The sequence below is a fragment of the Phoenix dactylifera genome, unplaced genomic scaffold (genome assembly GCF_009389715.1).
Source record: "Phoenix dactylifera cultivar Barhee BC4 unplaced genomic scaffold, palm_55x_up_171113_PBpolish2nd_filt_p 000963F, whole genome shotgun sequence".
Lineage (NCBI taxonomy): Eukaryota > Viridiplantae > Streptophyta > Magnoliopsida > Arecales > Arecaceae > Phoenix > Phoenix dactylifera.
In genome coordinates this window covers 22,272-38,798 of record NW_024068321.1, presented here as the reverse complement: position 1 = coordinate 38,798, position 16,527 = coordinate 22,272, and the positions used below count along the sequence as shown (strand labels likewise).

The window sequence follows — 16,527 nt, the reverse complement described above, 5'->3', positions numbered from 1 at the left end:
TGCATCAATTGGGTTGAGATGAAAGAGAGACTTAAAAAAAAATACCTATCCCGTAACTACTAAGACGATTTCCTTAACCGATGGAACACTAAACACACATTTGTAAGGCGCCCTGACACACGGAGCTCTTCCACGGGCCTTAATTCCTCAAGGCCCAAACCTTCTGTAGGGTCCACTACTCCTAGGCCCCCTCCTACTGCCCATGTCCCAAGCCGAGACACTAACGACAAGAGAATTCTTGGTAAGCCTCCTAAACCACATTCCAAAATTCGGTGTTACAAATGCCAAGGTTTTGGTCACGTTGCCTCCCAATGTGCTAACAAATCTTTCGTTATTGCTCAGCAAGAGCAGAGAGGTGACACAGATGACTTAGAGGAGCAAATCTATGAACCAAACTTCGATGACAGTCAGGATATTGAGGAAGAGTGTGATGACAACCCTGAACCCTAGGATGCACCCACGCTACACATAGCTCGCTTGCATAGTTAGATAGTAAGTCTGACCAGTCCACCATGAGTGTAGTTATATATACCCTCGTACAACCCATCGAAACTGATGTTAGGATTTCTGAGCCTGCATATACATTTGCACAACACATTCATAAGTTGCATTAAGAAATCCATAAGGGCATTCATGCATGTACTGCTCAATATAAGATGCAAGCTGATTTCCTTGGGGTTACTTAATGATCCGTCTTAAGGAATTGCAGTCTCTTAGTATTGGACCGTTCAGGGTGTTGCATAAGGATGGCACTGACGCCTATGCCATTGACTTTTCATTTGATTTTGGTCATAGCCTTACTCTTAATATTAAAGATTTGGTTGCAATCCCTGTTGACTTTTTTGTTGCACTCTCTCCTGCGCCCGATGTTTATTCTATTATTGACTCCATGCCATCTTCGTTTCCTTTTCTCCTCCATCGAGCACAAAAAGAGTATATTGATTCTATTTTAGCCGAGCAAATAGTTTTTGACAGTGATGGAGGCATCCAGCGTTTTCTGGTTCGTTGGCGTGGACGACCAAAGTCCGGGTACACTTGGATCCAGCACGAGGAGATACCGCCGATTGATCCGAACTTGTTGGAGTATTACCGGGGCTTTACCGAGCCGCTTTCGTCGAGGTCGACTTCTTTCCATCCGGGGAGAGTTGGTGTGGACACTAGTGCCAGGTCAGCCGGTCGCCACAGGATCCAGCCAGCTCAGCGGGTTCCAGCCGATTTAGGCCTCCTGATTTTATTTTGGATTGATTTATTTTAGTTGGGTTTATTTTATGTTGATTGAGTTTATTTGCATATTGTTATTTTAGGACCTTTTTGGAATTGTTTTATTTGTAGGGGTTTATTTGTTATTTTGTGACCCTATATATATGGGTCCATCTTCATGTTTAGGATTTTGATGAATGATGAATGAAAATTTGCCTCCTTGTCTTCTTCTTCCCCCTCCTCTTCTCCTCCTCTTCTTCTTCCCCCTCCTCTTCTTTCCCTTTCCCTCTCCTTTCTGCAGTTGTCCTGCATCAATTATTTATTTGAATCGGCCTCTTAGCCGAAGCTTAGTGAAATATCTTCTTACTAGATGATATATAATACTATCCATTCATCTTACTCTCAAACCAAATTTATCACTTTTTCGATCTTCCAGCAAACCTTTTGTGTGGCACTAAGATCCATATTATCCATAATCCACATGAGGATCCTCAATTATTCAAATGACTAGGCACAATACCTTGTAGGATCTCCACGAATAGCTAAAACAACAATGCCCCCTGGAATATAGCTTCAACATGCATAATATCCAAGCAAGGCATAATTATTTCCTTCAACATGGATGCCCCCCAACCTTTGTCACCCTAAGGATACCATGCTACTCCCAGTCCACCAAGGGATGGCTTATGTCCATGATTGAAGCGAGCACCCCTTCTTCAGTCCAACGTGACCTCTTGTATATATTTTTGTCATCTCGGCTAATGATTCTTGAGAACACCAAATAGTTTTCAGTCTCATTTCCTTGACTAGCCGATAAAAAACTATCGCGTTTAAAGATCTTGCAACATCATGCGCCAACAACTGACTAGCTGATTTACCTTCTTCAACTTTTTAATTAGCGAAGTTCACCATAGTCTGCATCGCGGCATGCTGTGGTTGGAGTTTTTGATAAGCTTTTCCACTTATTCTGTTATCACCTTTAGAGCTACCTAGTTGCACTCCATAAGTAGGTATAATATGATAGCCGCTTCAAATGAGAACAACTTCAACAAGCGGTGCCTAATTTTCTCTAGATAGGACTAAATTGGTATGACCATCTCCCGAAGAAGATCTGCTGGTAGATATATCACCATCACCTGACAAGTATCTATCATCTCCTTAGCAATATCATAATAACTATGCATTTATCCCACTAGGTATGTCAAATAACTTATTTCTACAAAGGCTTCTCATGTGCCATCTAGGAAGACATGCATGCCATAGAGATTGTTGGCACAAGTCTGATGGCAAGATGTAGATAAGTCCAAAGGCGTGCCACTGGCGTTAGAGCATCTGGAAAGATGATGATCATAGGGAGGATATGAGAGTAATATTGGTCTAGATGCCTTGAGCTTCAAGGACTTTGGCTACCATCACACCACTATTTGAGAAACTAAGTTATGACTATTACTAAGATACTACTAGAAAATAAATGCAATAAACTAAAACTAAGATAAAATATAATTCAAAGATATGTTGGATGTCGAAAGGTTCTTTATAGAGAACAAATCCATCTATTTATGCTACAAGATAATAATTGCTCACTCTTAATAATAGTCCACATCTCACCTCCATGTCTAGCTATTCTGGTAACTAATGTCTTATCTTTAGGCTGAAAAAGCTGGAGGTGAACTTGGCTAAAGACGAGAGCATATGATGTAAAACTCCAAGCCCTTTTAGAAGCACAAGCTCGGCTCCAAGACTAGATGTCTCGATTTCCTACCCATCTTGCCAAGACGAGCGAGGTTGATGCACTGGCTGAACATTTACAACGTGAATGGGATTACACTAACGACATAGCCAGAAATTTATAAACTCCTTTTTGCATTATAACTTTGACAAAGAAAACCATGCATGGCCTTTTGTTCAAAAGCAATGAATGAATCTATTCCATCCGAATTATTACTACTTCCAATATCACTTTATTCATTTATAACTCAATTTCTAGATTGGATGGGGAACCTCCATTCTCATCCTTCAATGGATATCCACAAGAAACCTCATCTATGGTCAATATATGGATTCCTTGTGAGTTGATCACCAAATCCTAGAATGAGCTGAGCCTTTCACCTTAATGTTGCCAGAAAAGAACCCTTTACCTTAATGCTGCCAAAAAAGAATTTGAAATAACCAATTGGTAAGGTTGCCTGATGGGGACATCAGAGCTATTCGTTTAGACGATTGAGCCATCAGAGCCACTCGCTCACGCCCGCACCAGGGGATGACATTATGGCTACGAGAGAATCCTGAGCCACTAGATTGAATTAGGCCCAGATCGGGTTCATTCGAGTCTGCGTCATGTTTCTTTTATTGTCTTATTAGTTGCTTTCGTTTGAGTTGATTTGGTTGTGTTTTCGTTAATTTGGAGTCGATTTGGTTATTGAGTTAAGTGATTGGATCAATTGATCAATGTAAGACCTAATTATAAATGTCCAATTTTGGGTGTGATCAATTGGTTTAATGCTCTAATGTTAGTCAGATTTAAATTGGTATGTAATTAATTAATTAGCTAAGTCAATTAATTGAAAGGTTCAAGTTTGGTTAGTTGTTAATTGTTTGACTTGGTCCATTCATAATGTAAGACCTATATAAGGGCCACCTTCCTCATGAATTAGGGAATTGAATAATTAAATAAAATCCTAGCCTCCTTTCTTCTCTTCTTCTCTTCTCCTTCTCTCCTTCTCTTCTTTCTCCTCCTTTCCTCTCCTCCCTGCAGTGATCCGCCATAAGCTTGGTATCAGAGCCACAACTTTGCCTCTGCTGCCAAAGCCCCGATCCAGCTTACCAGAGCCATGTTTCAAAATTTTCTAGCTGCCATGGCATTGCTTTCACATGAGGGCTCAGACTTCTTCCTCAGCCGAGAAGGGGTCCCGATTTCCCCCGTTCTTTCTCCATGGCCGTCTCGTGGGGATCAGGCCTCATAGCGGGAAGCAACAAAAAAAAAGAAGGAAAGAACCTGTTCATCGTCCCCTCCGCCCGCCCGCAGCCACCACTCCATTTTTCCCTCTACCGGTCGCAGCAGCACCACCACTGTCGCCACCTCCTTCCGCAGTGCCGCCTCACCGCTGGTTCGCCACCGGGCACCGCTGGTTCGCCACCGGAAGCCCATCGGCCGCATCCCTATTGCCGCCATCTGTAGCCGGAGCCGAAGGAGGAATGCCACCGCCCCTCTCCGTCGCCGCAAAATTCGGCCACCGCCACGGGGCAGGTAGCCTTCCCCTCAAAACCCTAGGCGAATCTAGTCGGGTTGAAAAAAAAAAAGCATACCTGTTCATCTTCTTCTTCATCCGTGACGCCACCGCCGCCGCTCGCCGCGTCCGTAGCGCCACTTCGCCTTGCCACCTTCGCCTTCCCATCGGCACCCGAGCTCCGCCGCTGCCCCTCCTCCCCGTCGCCGCCTTCACCGCATCCACCTTCCCCCTTGCCGCTCCCGGAGCCGCCGTGAAGCTCCGCCACCGAGCCACCCGCCCAGCTCCGAGCCCTTGGGGATGCAAAACCCCCAGTTCCGCCGCCTTCCCCACCTCCTTCGCCGTCCGACACCCCCTCCTCCTTTTCTTCCTTCCCTCGATCGGTCAGCATCAAAACCACCGCACCACCCCACCCATCTCTCCCTTTCCTTCCCTCCTCCCGAACTAAACCCCTTTTCCCCTCAAACAGCCATGGGCCGACTCCACGGGGGTTTCATCAGGCTCCACGTCCATCGACCCTAGGCCCCCAAGCCCAGACGGGCCGACCCCAGGACCTTGCAGCACCCCCGGCGCCCATTTAGGCCCACTAGGCCCCTCTCTCTACAGCCCCCCTTCCCTTTTTTTTTGGGAACCACCACCTATCAGGACATTAGCACATCGGCCTAGGCAACACCCCTCCTCCACGGCTTCATCCTCCAGCCATTCATCCCTCTTTAGCGTCCATCTCAACTGTGCATCAGTCCAAATTCAGCAATCAGCCCATTGATTCGTCTGCGCTACGTCCATCATCTTTTTTATTGTTTGAGAATTCAAGAAAGAAGGACTATGTCATCTACTTTCCGACAGGTAACAAGGTTTCTACTTTTTCTAGTTTGTTCATTTAATTATGTTCTAGTCTCTTGCATGATCGCCACATTCTTGCAAACTTACATTTCTGTCAAATGTAGAACATTGAACCTCTTACCTCTGAACCCGTCCTATTAACCATTAAATCTATTGTTTATTAAATTAGCACACCCTAGCAATAGGATGTTTCACAACGTCAATGAACAATTTATTTTAGGATCCGAACAACTATAAAATTTGTTTGCAACCTATTTTCTTAACTTGATTAATCTCATACCTTAACTCCAAAATAACTAAAGTAAAAATCAGCAATATTTAAATTTTAAGTTACTTTGTGAAAGCTTGCTGATCTCGAAAATCATATTAGGTTGCATTGATAGGTTGTTCTGCATCATATTTATCAGGATTTCATTAGTGACATTGTATTTCACATCATCATCTAGTGTTGTCATTGCATGCCAACCCGTAGCGGTAGGGAGTACCATTTCACTTAATCTAAAACCCCTTTAGCTACCATGGATTCCAAACTTCTGAAATTTCTCAAAAATCAGTTCGCTGTCATACGAGCTAAAAGGAAAGAAATCAAACAAGAGGTCCGTGAGTTCATGCGAAACTTTAGGACCCTTAAACTGCCAACCCCCATTGCAGCCCAGCCTGAAATCGGTTTGGCCGCACCACCTATAGTCATTCCCCATACCCCTAGGAACCAAATCCAATGTTCTAGGTGTCAACAATTCGGCCACATAGCATCCCAATGTTCCACTAAGATCTATCTGATTACTGAACCAAAAGTTGGAAACCAAGAGGCCGAATATATCGAAGAAGACAATGAACCAAATATAGAAGATTATGTAGAAGACTTTGAAGACGAATCCACCTATTAGAATTTGTCCAGAATGATTTTCAAAGAAAAACTATTGACCTAAATACAACCAAACCACTTCACATCACTACTTTGAAAGAGGTAGTGAAAGATATCGAGAGCTAGTCACCTGTATTGGCACTTGTGGCTAAAGATATCAATGTGGAGTCCAACATTGAGCATTCTCCTATATTAGTTCCCATTCTAGAGGAGTTTCATTCTGTAGTCCCTGACGATCTTCCAGATGCACTTCCTCCGATGCGTGATATCCAACACGCAATTGATTTAGTTTTCAGAGAATCTTTGCCTAACTTTCTGTCAACCCTAAAGGATGAATTTTGATGATTACAAAATACTTGAGTTGATGTTATGTACTAATGATGTTGGCTTGATTGTGAAGATCTATAAGTCAAGAAAAATCAGAAGAAATGAAGCACCGCAAAATCTTTATCCTTAACACTTCATAAACACTTTATTTGATATATTCTAAACAGAAAATGACCTTAATCCAGTCCATGAAGATCAAAGAAAAAGTCTAAAGAACTCTATCTGAGACACTTGAGTCGATCCCTGAGCAAAAAGGACAAGTTTGAGTCGACTCTGGCATGTTTTCTTCAAGTGGCACAATCAATGAGTCGACCCCCGCAAGACGTGAGTCGATCCTTGTGTAGTTTAAATTAAACAAAGGACTTTTACCGCCTGAGACAAGATTTAATGAGTCGACCCTTGCCTCTAATGAGTCGACTCCCGACATTAAAGAGTCGACCCTTATGTTTGAAGAGTCGACCCCAGCTCAGTCTCAGCGTTGGTCAGAAAGATTGTTTAATAAGTCGACCCTTGCTTCTAATGAGTCGACCCCCGACATTGATGAGTTGACCCTCGCATTGGTCAGAAAGATTATTTGATGAGTCGACCCTTTTGTTTGAAGAGGCAACCCCTGAAGAAGATGAGTCGACCCTTAAGTTTAAAGAGTCGACCCTATAAAGTTACAGCAGCAAGAGCCGTCTCAATATATTGAAGTGCCGACCCAGGATAAATATGAGTCGACCTTTGGACTGCATGAGTTGACCCCTGTACAGCTGGCACCACAACGAAAACCTTGTAACAAATTTTATCCTTTTCTGTAACGGAAAAGATTTCTATCAGAACGGCAAGAAAGGAATTTGAATCCTTCTGAAGAACTTGTCTATAAATTCAAGGGAACCTCAGAAAGAAAAGATAACAAGGGAGAGATACATTCAATCAAGAAAAGAAGTTTCCACAAGAAGTAGAAAAAAGAGAAGGAAAAAGCCACAACAAAAAGTTCATCATCCTCACCGGCATTCTTCACAAACTTGCTTCTGTGAGGAAATCAGTCAAAGCTTCTCATCCATTGCGTCAAGAAGAGTTGGTGAGGCATTGGGATTCTCATCAACAACCAACCTCTTCATCGGCTTCAGCATTGCTTCTATTGATTCATTCTATATTTTCTAAAGCTTTAGTTTTCTAGTTACAATAATCATTTATTTGGATTACTTGTTGCTATAACAGTTTCATCATCTGAAACTTGTAAAGGCACTTCCAAGTCTTAATTGGAAGTTGCTGAATCGGGAGAATTAAACAAGAAAAAAGTTTTTGGTTGGTTTATCTGAAAACCAACTGGGTTGTTTGTGAGCCTGGAAAAACCAACTAGGTTATTTGTGAGCCCGAAAAAACAAATGGTGATAGGTTCTCGATTGGTTGCTTGGGAAAACCAACTTGGTTTCTGATTGTGAGCCCGAAAAACAATCAGGCTGTAATCTGCTAGATTATAGTAAAGTCTCAAGCTTGGCTTGAAGAGTGGATGTAGGTGCTGAGAGTGCACCGAACCACTATAAATCTCTGTGTTTGTGTGTGGCTTCTCTCTCTCTACCGCATTCTTCTTACTGTTTTTATCACCTTACTTATTGCATTATTTGTGCTGCTTTAATTCCGCTGCTAGATCTCTGAGTTTGCAAAAGTATTTTAGTGGTTTCATAAGTCATTTAGTTTATTATTTTTTAAAAGACCCAATTCACCCCCCTTTGGGCTGCACCTCTGGACAACAAGTGGTATCAGAGCCTGGTACTCATTGCCACTTATTGATCTAACAATTAAGAGTTAAAGGTCATGGCAGCCTCTTTGGGATCTTCTATTGCCGAAGGGCAATCTACTAACAGACTACCTCTTTTTAATGGAACAAACTTTACTTATTGGAAAGCACGTATGCGTATTTTCATTCAAGCACTTGACTATGATTTATGGACTGTTATTGTCAATGGATCTCATACACCAACTAAGATTATTGATGGCATCACCTTATTCAAACCTGAAATTGAATGGGATGACCATGATAAAAGGATGGCTTAGCTGAATGCAAACGCCATGAATATTCTTTACTGTTCTTTAGATGCAAATGAATTTAATCATATATCTATTTGCATGACTGCTAAAGAAATCTGGGATAGGCTGGAAGTTACTCATGAAGGCACTAACCAGGTTAAAGAACCTAAAATCAGTATGCTTGTGCATAAGTATGAACTATTTAAAATGGAAAATAGTGATTCTATAACTGAAATGTTTACTAGATTCACTGATATTATAAACGGCTTGAAAAGCTTTGGTAGATCTAATTCTAACAGTGATCTTGTTCGAAAAATCCTTAGGTCTCTTCCTAAAGTATGGGAAGCAAAGGTCACTACCATCCAAGAAGCCAAAGATCTTAACTCTCTCTTACTGGAAGAACTAATGGGTTTTTTAATGACTCATGAGCTTTCAATAAGACAGAACCTTGAAGAATACAGTGCAAACATTAATATAAATGCAACTATGTATTCATACTAATTTATCAAACAAGAGCATCCTATTTCTTGCTATTCATATTATTCCATTGTGCAGCTTGTTAGACCATTCACATGTCCATCAATACTTGTGCCCTTTCATCTGATTTACCCAAATACTGAAATAATGATTAAATTAAAAATTCTAGTATCATTTTCATTTTTGACATAAATGATCTTTAAAAAAATCATTAATGTTGATTTTAGTATTGTGTAGTGGTAATCTTTTGGGTAGGAATGTTTTCATAGCAGGGCTAATATATCCGCAACAAAAGACAATTTAGAAGGTATGTATGCATGTAAATGGTAAGCTCTTAAGGATATACATGTGGGGGAAAGAAAAAAGATAAGACTATATATGCAAATAGATTTCTAGATGTCTGTATATTTTCATCTTTTGCAAAATGATAATAAATAATCCATGTAATTATTTCTTTGAAACCAATAAAATATGTGGAATCAATTATTACGTGTGAAATTAAGATATTGATGATGAATGAGTGATAGATTATCTTTCAAGTTAGCTTGTTCGTCATATCGTAGCTACAGAGCAGGCACTGACATCCAGTGGAAGGATTGGTTAGTTCCCCCCCTTCGAGTGGAGTGATCGTTTAGACTCATTATTTTGCATAATTGGATGATAGGGTCCACTGATTGGACAATAAAACCATCCCTGTTGGATGGCATTTTGCATCATTCGTCCAGCCTTATAAAATAGGAGATCCAGGAGATCATCATGCTATGACACCAAAATCAAACGCAGAAGTTTTCCTAATAACGAAAAAATACCATGTTTGAACAATGGAGTTCGGATGAACCAAAAAGAGTGACATCCTTGGACCTTAGCGGGTAGACAAAGGAAGTAAAGTAATTCCCACGTTAAAAGCAGCACCACCCATGCATCCACCATCAGGATTTGAAAAAGAGGGAGGGGAAAAAAGGTTGGGCCGGGAACTTTCACAAGCACCCAATCACCATCCGGACGAAGACAGAATATAAACTTTCCTCCACCCATTTTCTTTGGGCTTTTGGGGTTAATTTCCTGCTTTCATGGACACAATTTGCATGATAATAATACACAAATAGTAGCAAGCAACAAAATTGTTGTAAGCATAAAAGGGAGGGTAGTAATTATAATTAGAAGGGGAATTGTTTGCCAACATAGGTCTGGCCAAAGGCCCAGTCCTTGGGAGCGACGTTGTAGGAGGTGAGAGTGACGCTGTCGCTGGTGGTGAGCTCGAACGAGAGGGCCTGCCCCTTGAGGTCGGCGCTGATGTGCCAGTTCTGACCCCAGTTCCGGAACATGGGCAGCCATCCAATCATCGTCCCTTTCACCTTCACCGCCGTCACGTCTCCAGCACCGGCCACATTGCTGATCAGCACGTTGATGAAGAACCCCCGACCCTCCATCGCGAATCGGACGCCTCCTTCCCTGATGCACTTGACCCTGTAGTAACCCATTTTAGACTCATAAATAGAATTTTTTTTAAGGAAAAAATCAGGAGGGGATAATTGTACGCCTTGACTTCTGGATGCGAAGTTCGCATGTCAATCGGAAAGCTTTTTTTTTTTTTTTTTTTTTTTATAATCACGGCTGTCCAAGACACGAGGGTCATGATTGGACGAACCTCACACGGCCATCACAGGTTCAGTTGATGAACCACTCCTCAGGTTCCCGAGCCGTCGCAATCCCAACCTGCCTTGGCAAGAGTCTATATCCCAGACGGACAAGGTCGAAATCGTGGATCCAATACTTTGCCACCAACGAATCAAAGCTAATGCCAGCAGGGTCCGAGCCCTCATTAAAAAATTCCATCCCCGATGGTGGAGTTAAAAAAGGTTCATCTTGAGAACCACTAGTTATGGTAAGTCCGCTAACATTATTAACTTCAACTAACTTTACCACCAGAAGTTATTCCCTACATTGTTTGCACCCACATAGCTTTGCACGCAACTAATCACAACTGCTCATTCCTATAGTAATGCACCGAGATATGCTTGATGAACGAGCACTGTGATTAATGAATAAGGCCCATGAATGGGTCTGATAGAAGCTAAAGCCAGTACGGCCATATAGTGCATGTAGTATAGAAAATAATTTCTCTTTTGCTAGAAGAGAAGGAAAAAAAAAGGACAAATTATACCCTGCACCATGTTAGCAGTGTGCCACATTAATGTGATTTTGCCACGTGGCCAGATGCACTGCGTAGTGAGCATGGAGAGGAAGTGGATTGCGCCTCTAGCGATCAGCTCCACCATCTCCCTCCAAATCCTGATAACTCTCTCCTACCCCAATGCCCTGCTCCCCCTCTTCCTCCTCCGTTCCTCCTTCCTCTCCTCCCCCTCAACCTCCAACCCCTTCGCTACATTCTACATGCAGCTTCGTCGAGTCCAAGCTCCGAACCTCCCCCAATCCTCCGTCCTCACCCCGTCGCCTTGCCTCACCTTCCTCGATTGCAGTTCCATTGGCAACGACCCCTCCCTTAAGTGCGCTTTGTGCTGCCTCACCTTCCTCGTCTCCGATTCCATTGGCAACGACCCCTCCCTCAAGTGCGCCCTCCTTGCGAGACCATTCCACCAACCGCTATGTCCTCCACTTCGACCTCGAGGCCCCCTTGCCAAGCGCTAAGACCTTAACTTCATTGCTTGCCACCTGAATTTTTCCGCCTTCGGCAATGTTAAGATGATCACAAAAGCCTATTTTATCACCTAGCTCAACCTTACCATGGTCGCTAACACCCTCCATACCACCACCTTCTTCCTAAAAGAGGAGGGCGATTGGGACTAGCTCATCAATCTCAGTGGAGAAGGTAGAGGCAGCTAGGGTTTTCCCATTAGAGAAAAGAAAGCAGGCAGAGCACTCGTCTCTCTTCTCCTTTTAACTTATATTAACGTAATGCATCTGACTATAAAGCAAAATTCTATTAGCGTGCTGGTGCATGGCCAATTTGGTGCACCTGCTGTAGGGCATAAGTTCTTAGAAAAGAGAGAAAGTGATATGGCTCGAATTTACTATCTCTAAGATGTTGCCTAACAGCTCAACCCACCAAATAGACAACAACACGTGTCTAGAAAAAATCAATTACCAATCCAATATCCAAACAATCAGCATGATTGATTACAACTCAGTACAATCTTAACGTACCCGAAAAGGAATATCGTAACAAACCAGCAAATAAGAAAAAATCCAATCACCATGCATCTAAAAAGAAATATCCTAACTGCTCCAATCAGCAGAGATAAAAATATTGCATCTGAAAAGAAATATCCTAACTGTCCGATCAGCAAAGATGGAAAGAGCTGAACTAGTCATCTGCGAATTGTGTGATCCTAACCATACAGATTCGTACCATTTTCTCTATAAATACTAAACACAGGGACCCTTCATGTGTGAAAAAAAATTGAATATCATACTCTCATATTTATATCTCTCTTTCAACATTTTTATTCTCTCAAAACTCTACCTGACTTAAGCATCGAAGAATTTCAAACCGAACACATTCCAACGACCTCCTATCATTTCCTATAGTTATAGATTAACTCCAGTATCGTTTTTTATGCTATGCTCCTCTAATCTAATCGAGCGAGTAGCTCATCCATCAGCTCATTCGTTTGTCGGATCGGATTTTAAGCGGCAACAAAATCCTCTAGAAGCTTGCCTGTGACTTCCCGTTTAACGGTAGGTAAACAGAACCCAATAGAGGTTTGATGGGCGACAATGGGCTGCCTTGCTCAACAGGTCAGCTGTCTTCCACTGGTTAGGACAACCAGCAAACAGCTACACCAGAGGTCTGCAATGATTAATGAGTGCCCTATCCCCAGGCCCGGCAACAAGCAATTCTAATCCTAAGCCCACGAGTTCTGAGGAGCCACAAATTCCTGTGGTGGTGGGGCCTTCCAATTCAACCAATTAAGAGAGGACTAATCAGCAGACAGCATGTGTGCTATCGGACGCGAGACAGCTGAGCTGCATCCAACAATGTAACGAAGACGTCAAATCCTGCGGTGTTTCTACGAAGGCCGTGGTCTAGCTAAAACATCACTCCAATCGATACATCTCTCCGTTTATATTTTCAAAATATCTAATGTTTAAAAGTACTAATAAGTCAGAGTTACTTTAGCATTTCTCCTTTTTTTTCGTAAAGAATATTTTTTTTGCTTTAGAGATTTGTACCGTGGAGATTTGAACTTAATTCACCATCCTTCACCCTAATAGTCGTTTCTATGAGCGCATCCGGAACTGAGACTTATTACTATCTATACTCTCGGACTAGCAAAATGGCCGTTTCTGAGCCTTCCACCGTCCACCCATGCCGAGTCTCCACCCTAAAAACGCCCTTCCTATTTACCAAGATAACAAATTCACCCTCCGGTCGAATCGAATTCGAATCGGTAATCGAATTTGGAGCATAACTAAAAAAAATTAGCAGAAAGAGGAGAAAATGAGGTGGTTGCCGGCGACTTACCGGCGATATTGGATGGGCATGACGCCGGCCTTCCAGATGGCGATCTTCTCGAAGGCCTCGATGGGCATGAGGAAGTGATGGTTGGGGGGGTTGCAGATCCCGCCGGCGTCGGAGGGAAGGCCGTAGTTGGGGGCGCAGAAGTTGGTCGCCGTCACCACGATGGACGTCCCCGGGAGGCAATACCGCAGCTCCTCCACGCACCGCACCTCGTAGCACCCTCCGCACGCCTCCCCCTTGGCGAACAAAGCCTCGCCCAGCCCCGCCGTCGCCATCCCGTACCCGCTCTTCCCCAGATCCCCATATCCACAAGCACCTCCTGTGAAACACACATTCAGAAAGGAAAAGAAAACAAAAAAAAATTGAAATGAGGGCGAGATTTATTCGATCGATCGGAACTTTGTTTGTAGATCTAGGGCATCGGAATTGTGGGATTTGGGGACGGACCGACGGTGTCGCGGGGGTCGAAGGCGGCGTAGTAGGAAGCGTGGGCGGATCGCCACTCTGTCAGGGCCGACGACGCGTAGGAGGAAGGGCTCCGGTGGGCTCCGGCGGGCGCTAACGCCTGCAATACTAGGAGTTGGAAGAATATAAAGGGGAATGGATGAGCGGGATTTCTTGATGATGCTATTGCCGGCATCTTGGGGTGATATCTCTCCCCTTCGGTTGGGGGAAGGAAGGCGTTTGAAGCGGAGCTGCTCAGTGAGTAGAAGAATGGAGAAGAAGAGTGAACGAAAGAGATGCAGAAATTTGGCAAGTTTTCTTACCTTTACCTTTGTGTCGGATATTGGGGCTGGACTCCAAATCCTACAGGGCTCCCACGGTCCCGTGTAGAAGACTCTCATGCGAACGAGTCGTGGTCTCTTACTTGTCGGTGAGTCAGCGCCTGCGTTTCATTGTGGTGTGCTCGCCGCCTCGAAAGTATCATACTTACCCCTAGATGGAAGACGATTTATTGGGTAGTTTTCTAAATTAAAATACGAATTGCCGCGAATCAGTGGATTTCATTAACAGATTATTGAACGACGGAAGAATCAAATGGGAGAAGAAATTGGTCAATATACCACTTCCATGATATGGTCCAATCCGGGAGGTGCACAATTTAAATTATTTTGACTACTAAATGTAGGGATGGAAAGAATCCAAGAACAAAATTCACATATTAAAAAGTCAAGTCGTATTCAAATTTTCGAAGGCTATAACTTTATATAGATATCCGATTGATATGACTTTTTTTTTGAAATTAGGTAGTTTTCTGAGATCCAAAGAGTAGTGAGGTTTACAGGCCTGTGCCGGATTGTATGGAAGATTTTTTGGGATTATTGCTCTATGTCTGGTCAACGGGTCAATTCATCCAAGTCAGCAGTTTGCTTTAGCCCGAAGACCAAACCGGATGTGAAGACCTTCATTCTGGAGATTTTGGGGGTGGGAGAGCAGGAGGGTATGTTGAGGTATTTGGGAGTGCCGATCTCAGGGCAGCGTCTACGTAGCAGTGATTGCTCTTCCCTGGAGATCAGTATCAGGCACAGGTTGGAGGGGTGGCAGATACATTCACTTTCTATGATGGGCAGGATTATCTTGGTACGGTCAGTTCTCTCCTCGATCCCGATTTACCTATTATCTACCTCTTTTATTCCGGTGGCTACAGTGAGGAATATTGAGCAGATCTTCAGAAACTTTATTTGGGGGAGGAACGGAGGCGGAAGGGGCATCCATCTCATGGCATGGGAGGTGGTATGTCAGCCAACGAGATTTGGTGGTTTGGGGTTGCAGTCCTTGTTGGCGAGACGGGAGGTCTTAGCGGCACGGCACGCCGCTAGAGTTGTGCTAGAGCCTGATAGCATGTGGGCCTCATTGATGAGGGCCAAGTATGGTGGTCTGGTGCCTGGGGCCCGTACGGGGCGTCGCCACTCACCGATCTGGAGGGAGATTTGCGCTAGAGCAGAGTTGGTGCTTCCTGCGATTAGATGGGCTATTGGTGATGGGCGATCCGTTGATGTGTTAGAGGATCGTTGGGTGACGGAGCAGCCTATGAGTAGACTACCGGTCATGGTGGATTCGTCGAGGTTAGTCGGTCTCAGGGTCAGAGATTTGATGGAGCCCGGAGGGGGGCGCTGGAGGGTTGAGCTGATTAGAGAGGCTTTTGGGGAGCAGTTGGCAGAGATGATCTTGGCTCTATCTATTCCTGCTCAGGAGGGGTCGGATAGACTAGTCTGGATGCCGACAGGGCGATCGCAGGTGCGAGCCAGGGATATTTCCATGTTGTTGAGCCGAGAGCCAGCCCGACAGATAGATGGAGGATGGATCTGGAGGATGCGGATTCACCCGCATGTTGCGCTCTTCATATGGAAGGTGGCATGGGGTTGCCTACCGACCAGGAGTGTGTTAGCACGGCATGGGGTGAGGATTACTCAGTGTTGTGAGGAGTGCACGGAGACTGTGGAGACGATTGATCATGTGATCCTGCAGTGCCCCAGAGCTAGGGGAATCTGGAGCCGATCACCATCTTTGCTGCCATACTCAGTCGAGTCGACACAGGATTGGATTCATTGGCTGAGAGTTTTCATGCGGAGGCCTAGTACTGTTGAGGCCGGGATCCAGTGGGCTTATTTGGCCCATTCTATTTGGTTGGACAGGAATGCTGGTATCTTTGAGGGTAGACGGTTACCCCCGAGGGTGGTGGTGGACAGAGCTATGCGGCTTGCCAGAGAGGCTACCACTACTATCGTTAGGTCTCCTTCTGAGATGGCCAGGGACACCTGGGGTACTCTTTCCGCTGTCACAGCGCCCAGGTTCGCCCTAGTTTCTTGGGTACCCCCACCCCTTGGTCATCTCAAAGTGAATTTTGATGGTAGTATGTCGGTGGACGGGGTGTTTGGAGGAGTTGGTTTTATCATCAGAGACCATCTGGGTGGTCTGATAGCTGCTGGTGGCCGCTGTGCGCCGGGACTCACCGTTGTCGGTGCGGAGCTGCGGGCAGCCTGGGAGGGGATATCCTATGCGAGGCGAGTACTTCGTGCTGAGCATATATGCCTTGAGGGGGACTCCTCTGTGGTGATAGAGTGGATTCGGGGAGTGGACACATATGGTGA

At 44.2% G+C, this 16,527-nt stretch overlaps 2 protein-coding genes across 7 annotated transcripts in view; one reads left to right on the top strand and one right to left on the bottom strand.

Annotated features, from left to right (window-relative positions):
• LOC103698932 overlaps positions 1-3,345 on the top strand; it is a 102,103-nt gene extending 98,758 nt beyond the window's left edge. For 4 of the 6 annotated variants that reach the window (XR_005509372.1, XR_005509371.1, XR_005509373.1 and 1 more), the window contains one exon: positions 966-3,345. The gene's annotated coding sequence lies outside the window, so the exon portion shown is untranslated. The remainder of the gene's footprint in view (positions 1-965) is intronic. The other 2 variants (XR_005509370.1, XM_039121088.1) reach the window with 1 other exon arrangement.
• A 6,506-nt stretch (positions 3,346-9,851) lies between these two features.
• On the bottom strand, positions 9,852-14,242 carry LOC103695448 (expansin-A10). Its single transcript, XM_008776781.4, has 3 exons — positions 13,883-14,242; positions 13,439-13,754; positions 9,852-10,419 (listed from the first exon to the last, which is right to left on the bottom strand). Exons 1-3 carry the CDS (start codon positions 14,073-14,075, stop codon positions 10,110-10,112), a joined length of 819 nt encoding a protein of 272 aa, XP_008775003.1. The 5' UTR covers positions 14,076-14,242; the 3' UTR covers positions 9,852-10,109.
• Between the last annotated feature and the right edge of the window lie 2,285 nt (positions 14,243-16,527).

Excerpts from the sequence above, each read along its gene's own strand:
- LOC103695448 (XM_008776781.4), bottom strand. The coding sequence starts at position 14,075 with ATGCCGGCAATAGCATCATCAAGAAATCCCGCTCATCCATTCCCCTTT. Across the intron at positions 13,755-13,882 it reads CGACCCCCGCGACACCGTCG|GAGGTGCTTGTGGATATGGG; the intron begins GTCCGTCCCCAA and ends TGTGTTTCACAG. Across the intron at positions 10,420-13,438 it reads ATGCCCATCCAATATCGCCG|GGTCAAGTGCATCAGGGAAG; the intron begins GTAAGTCGCCGG and ends GGGTTACTACAG.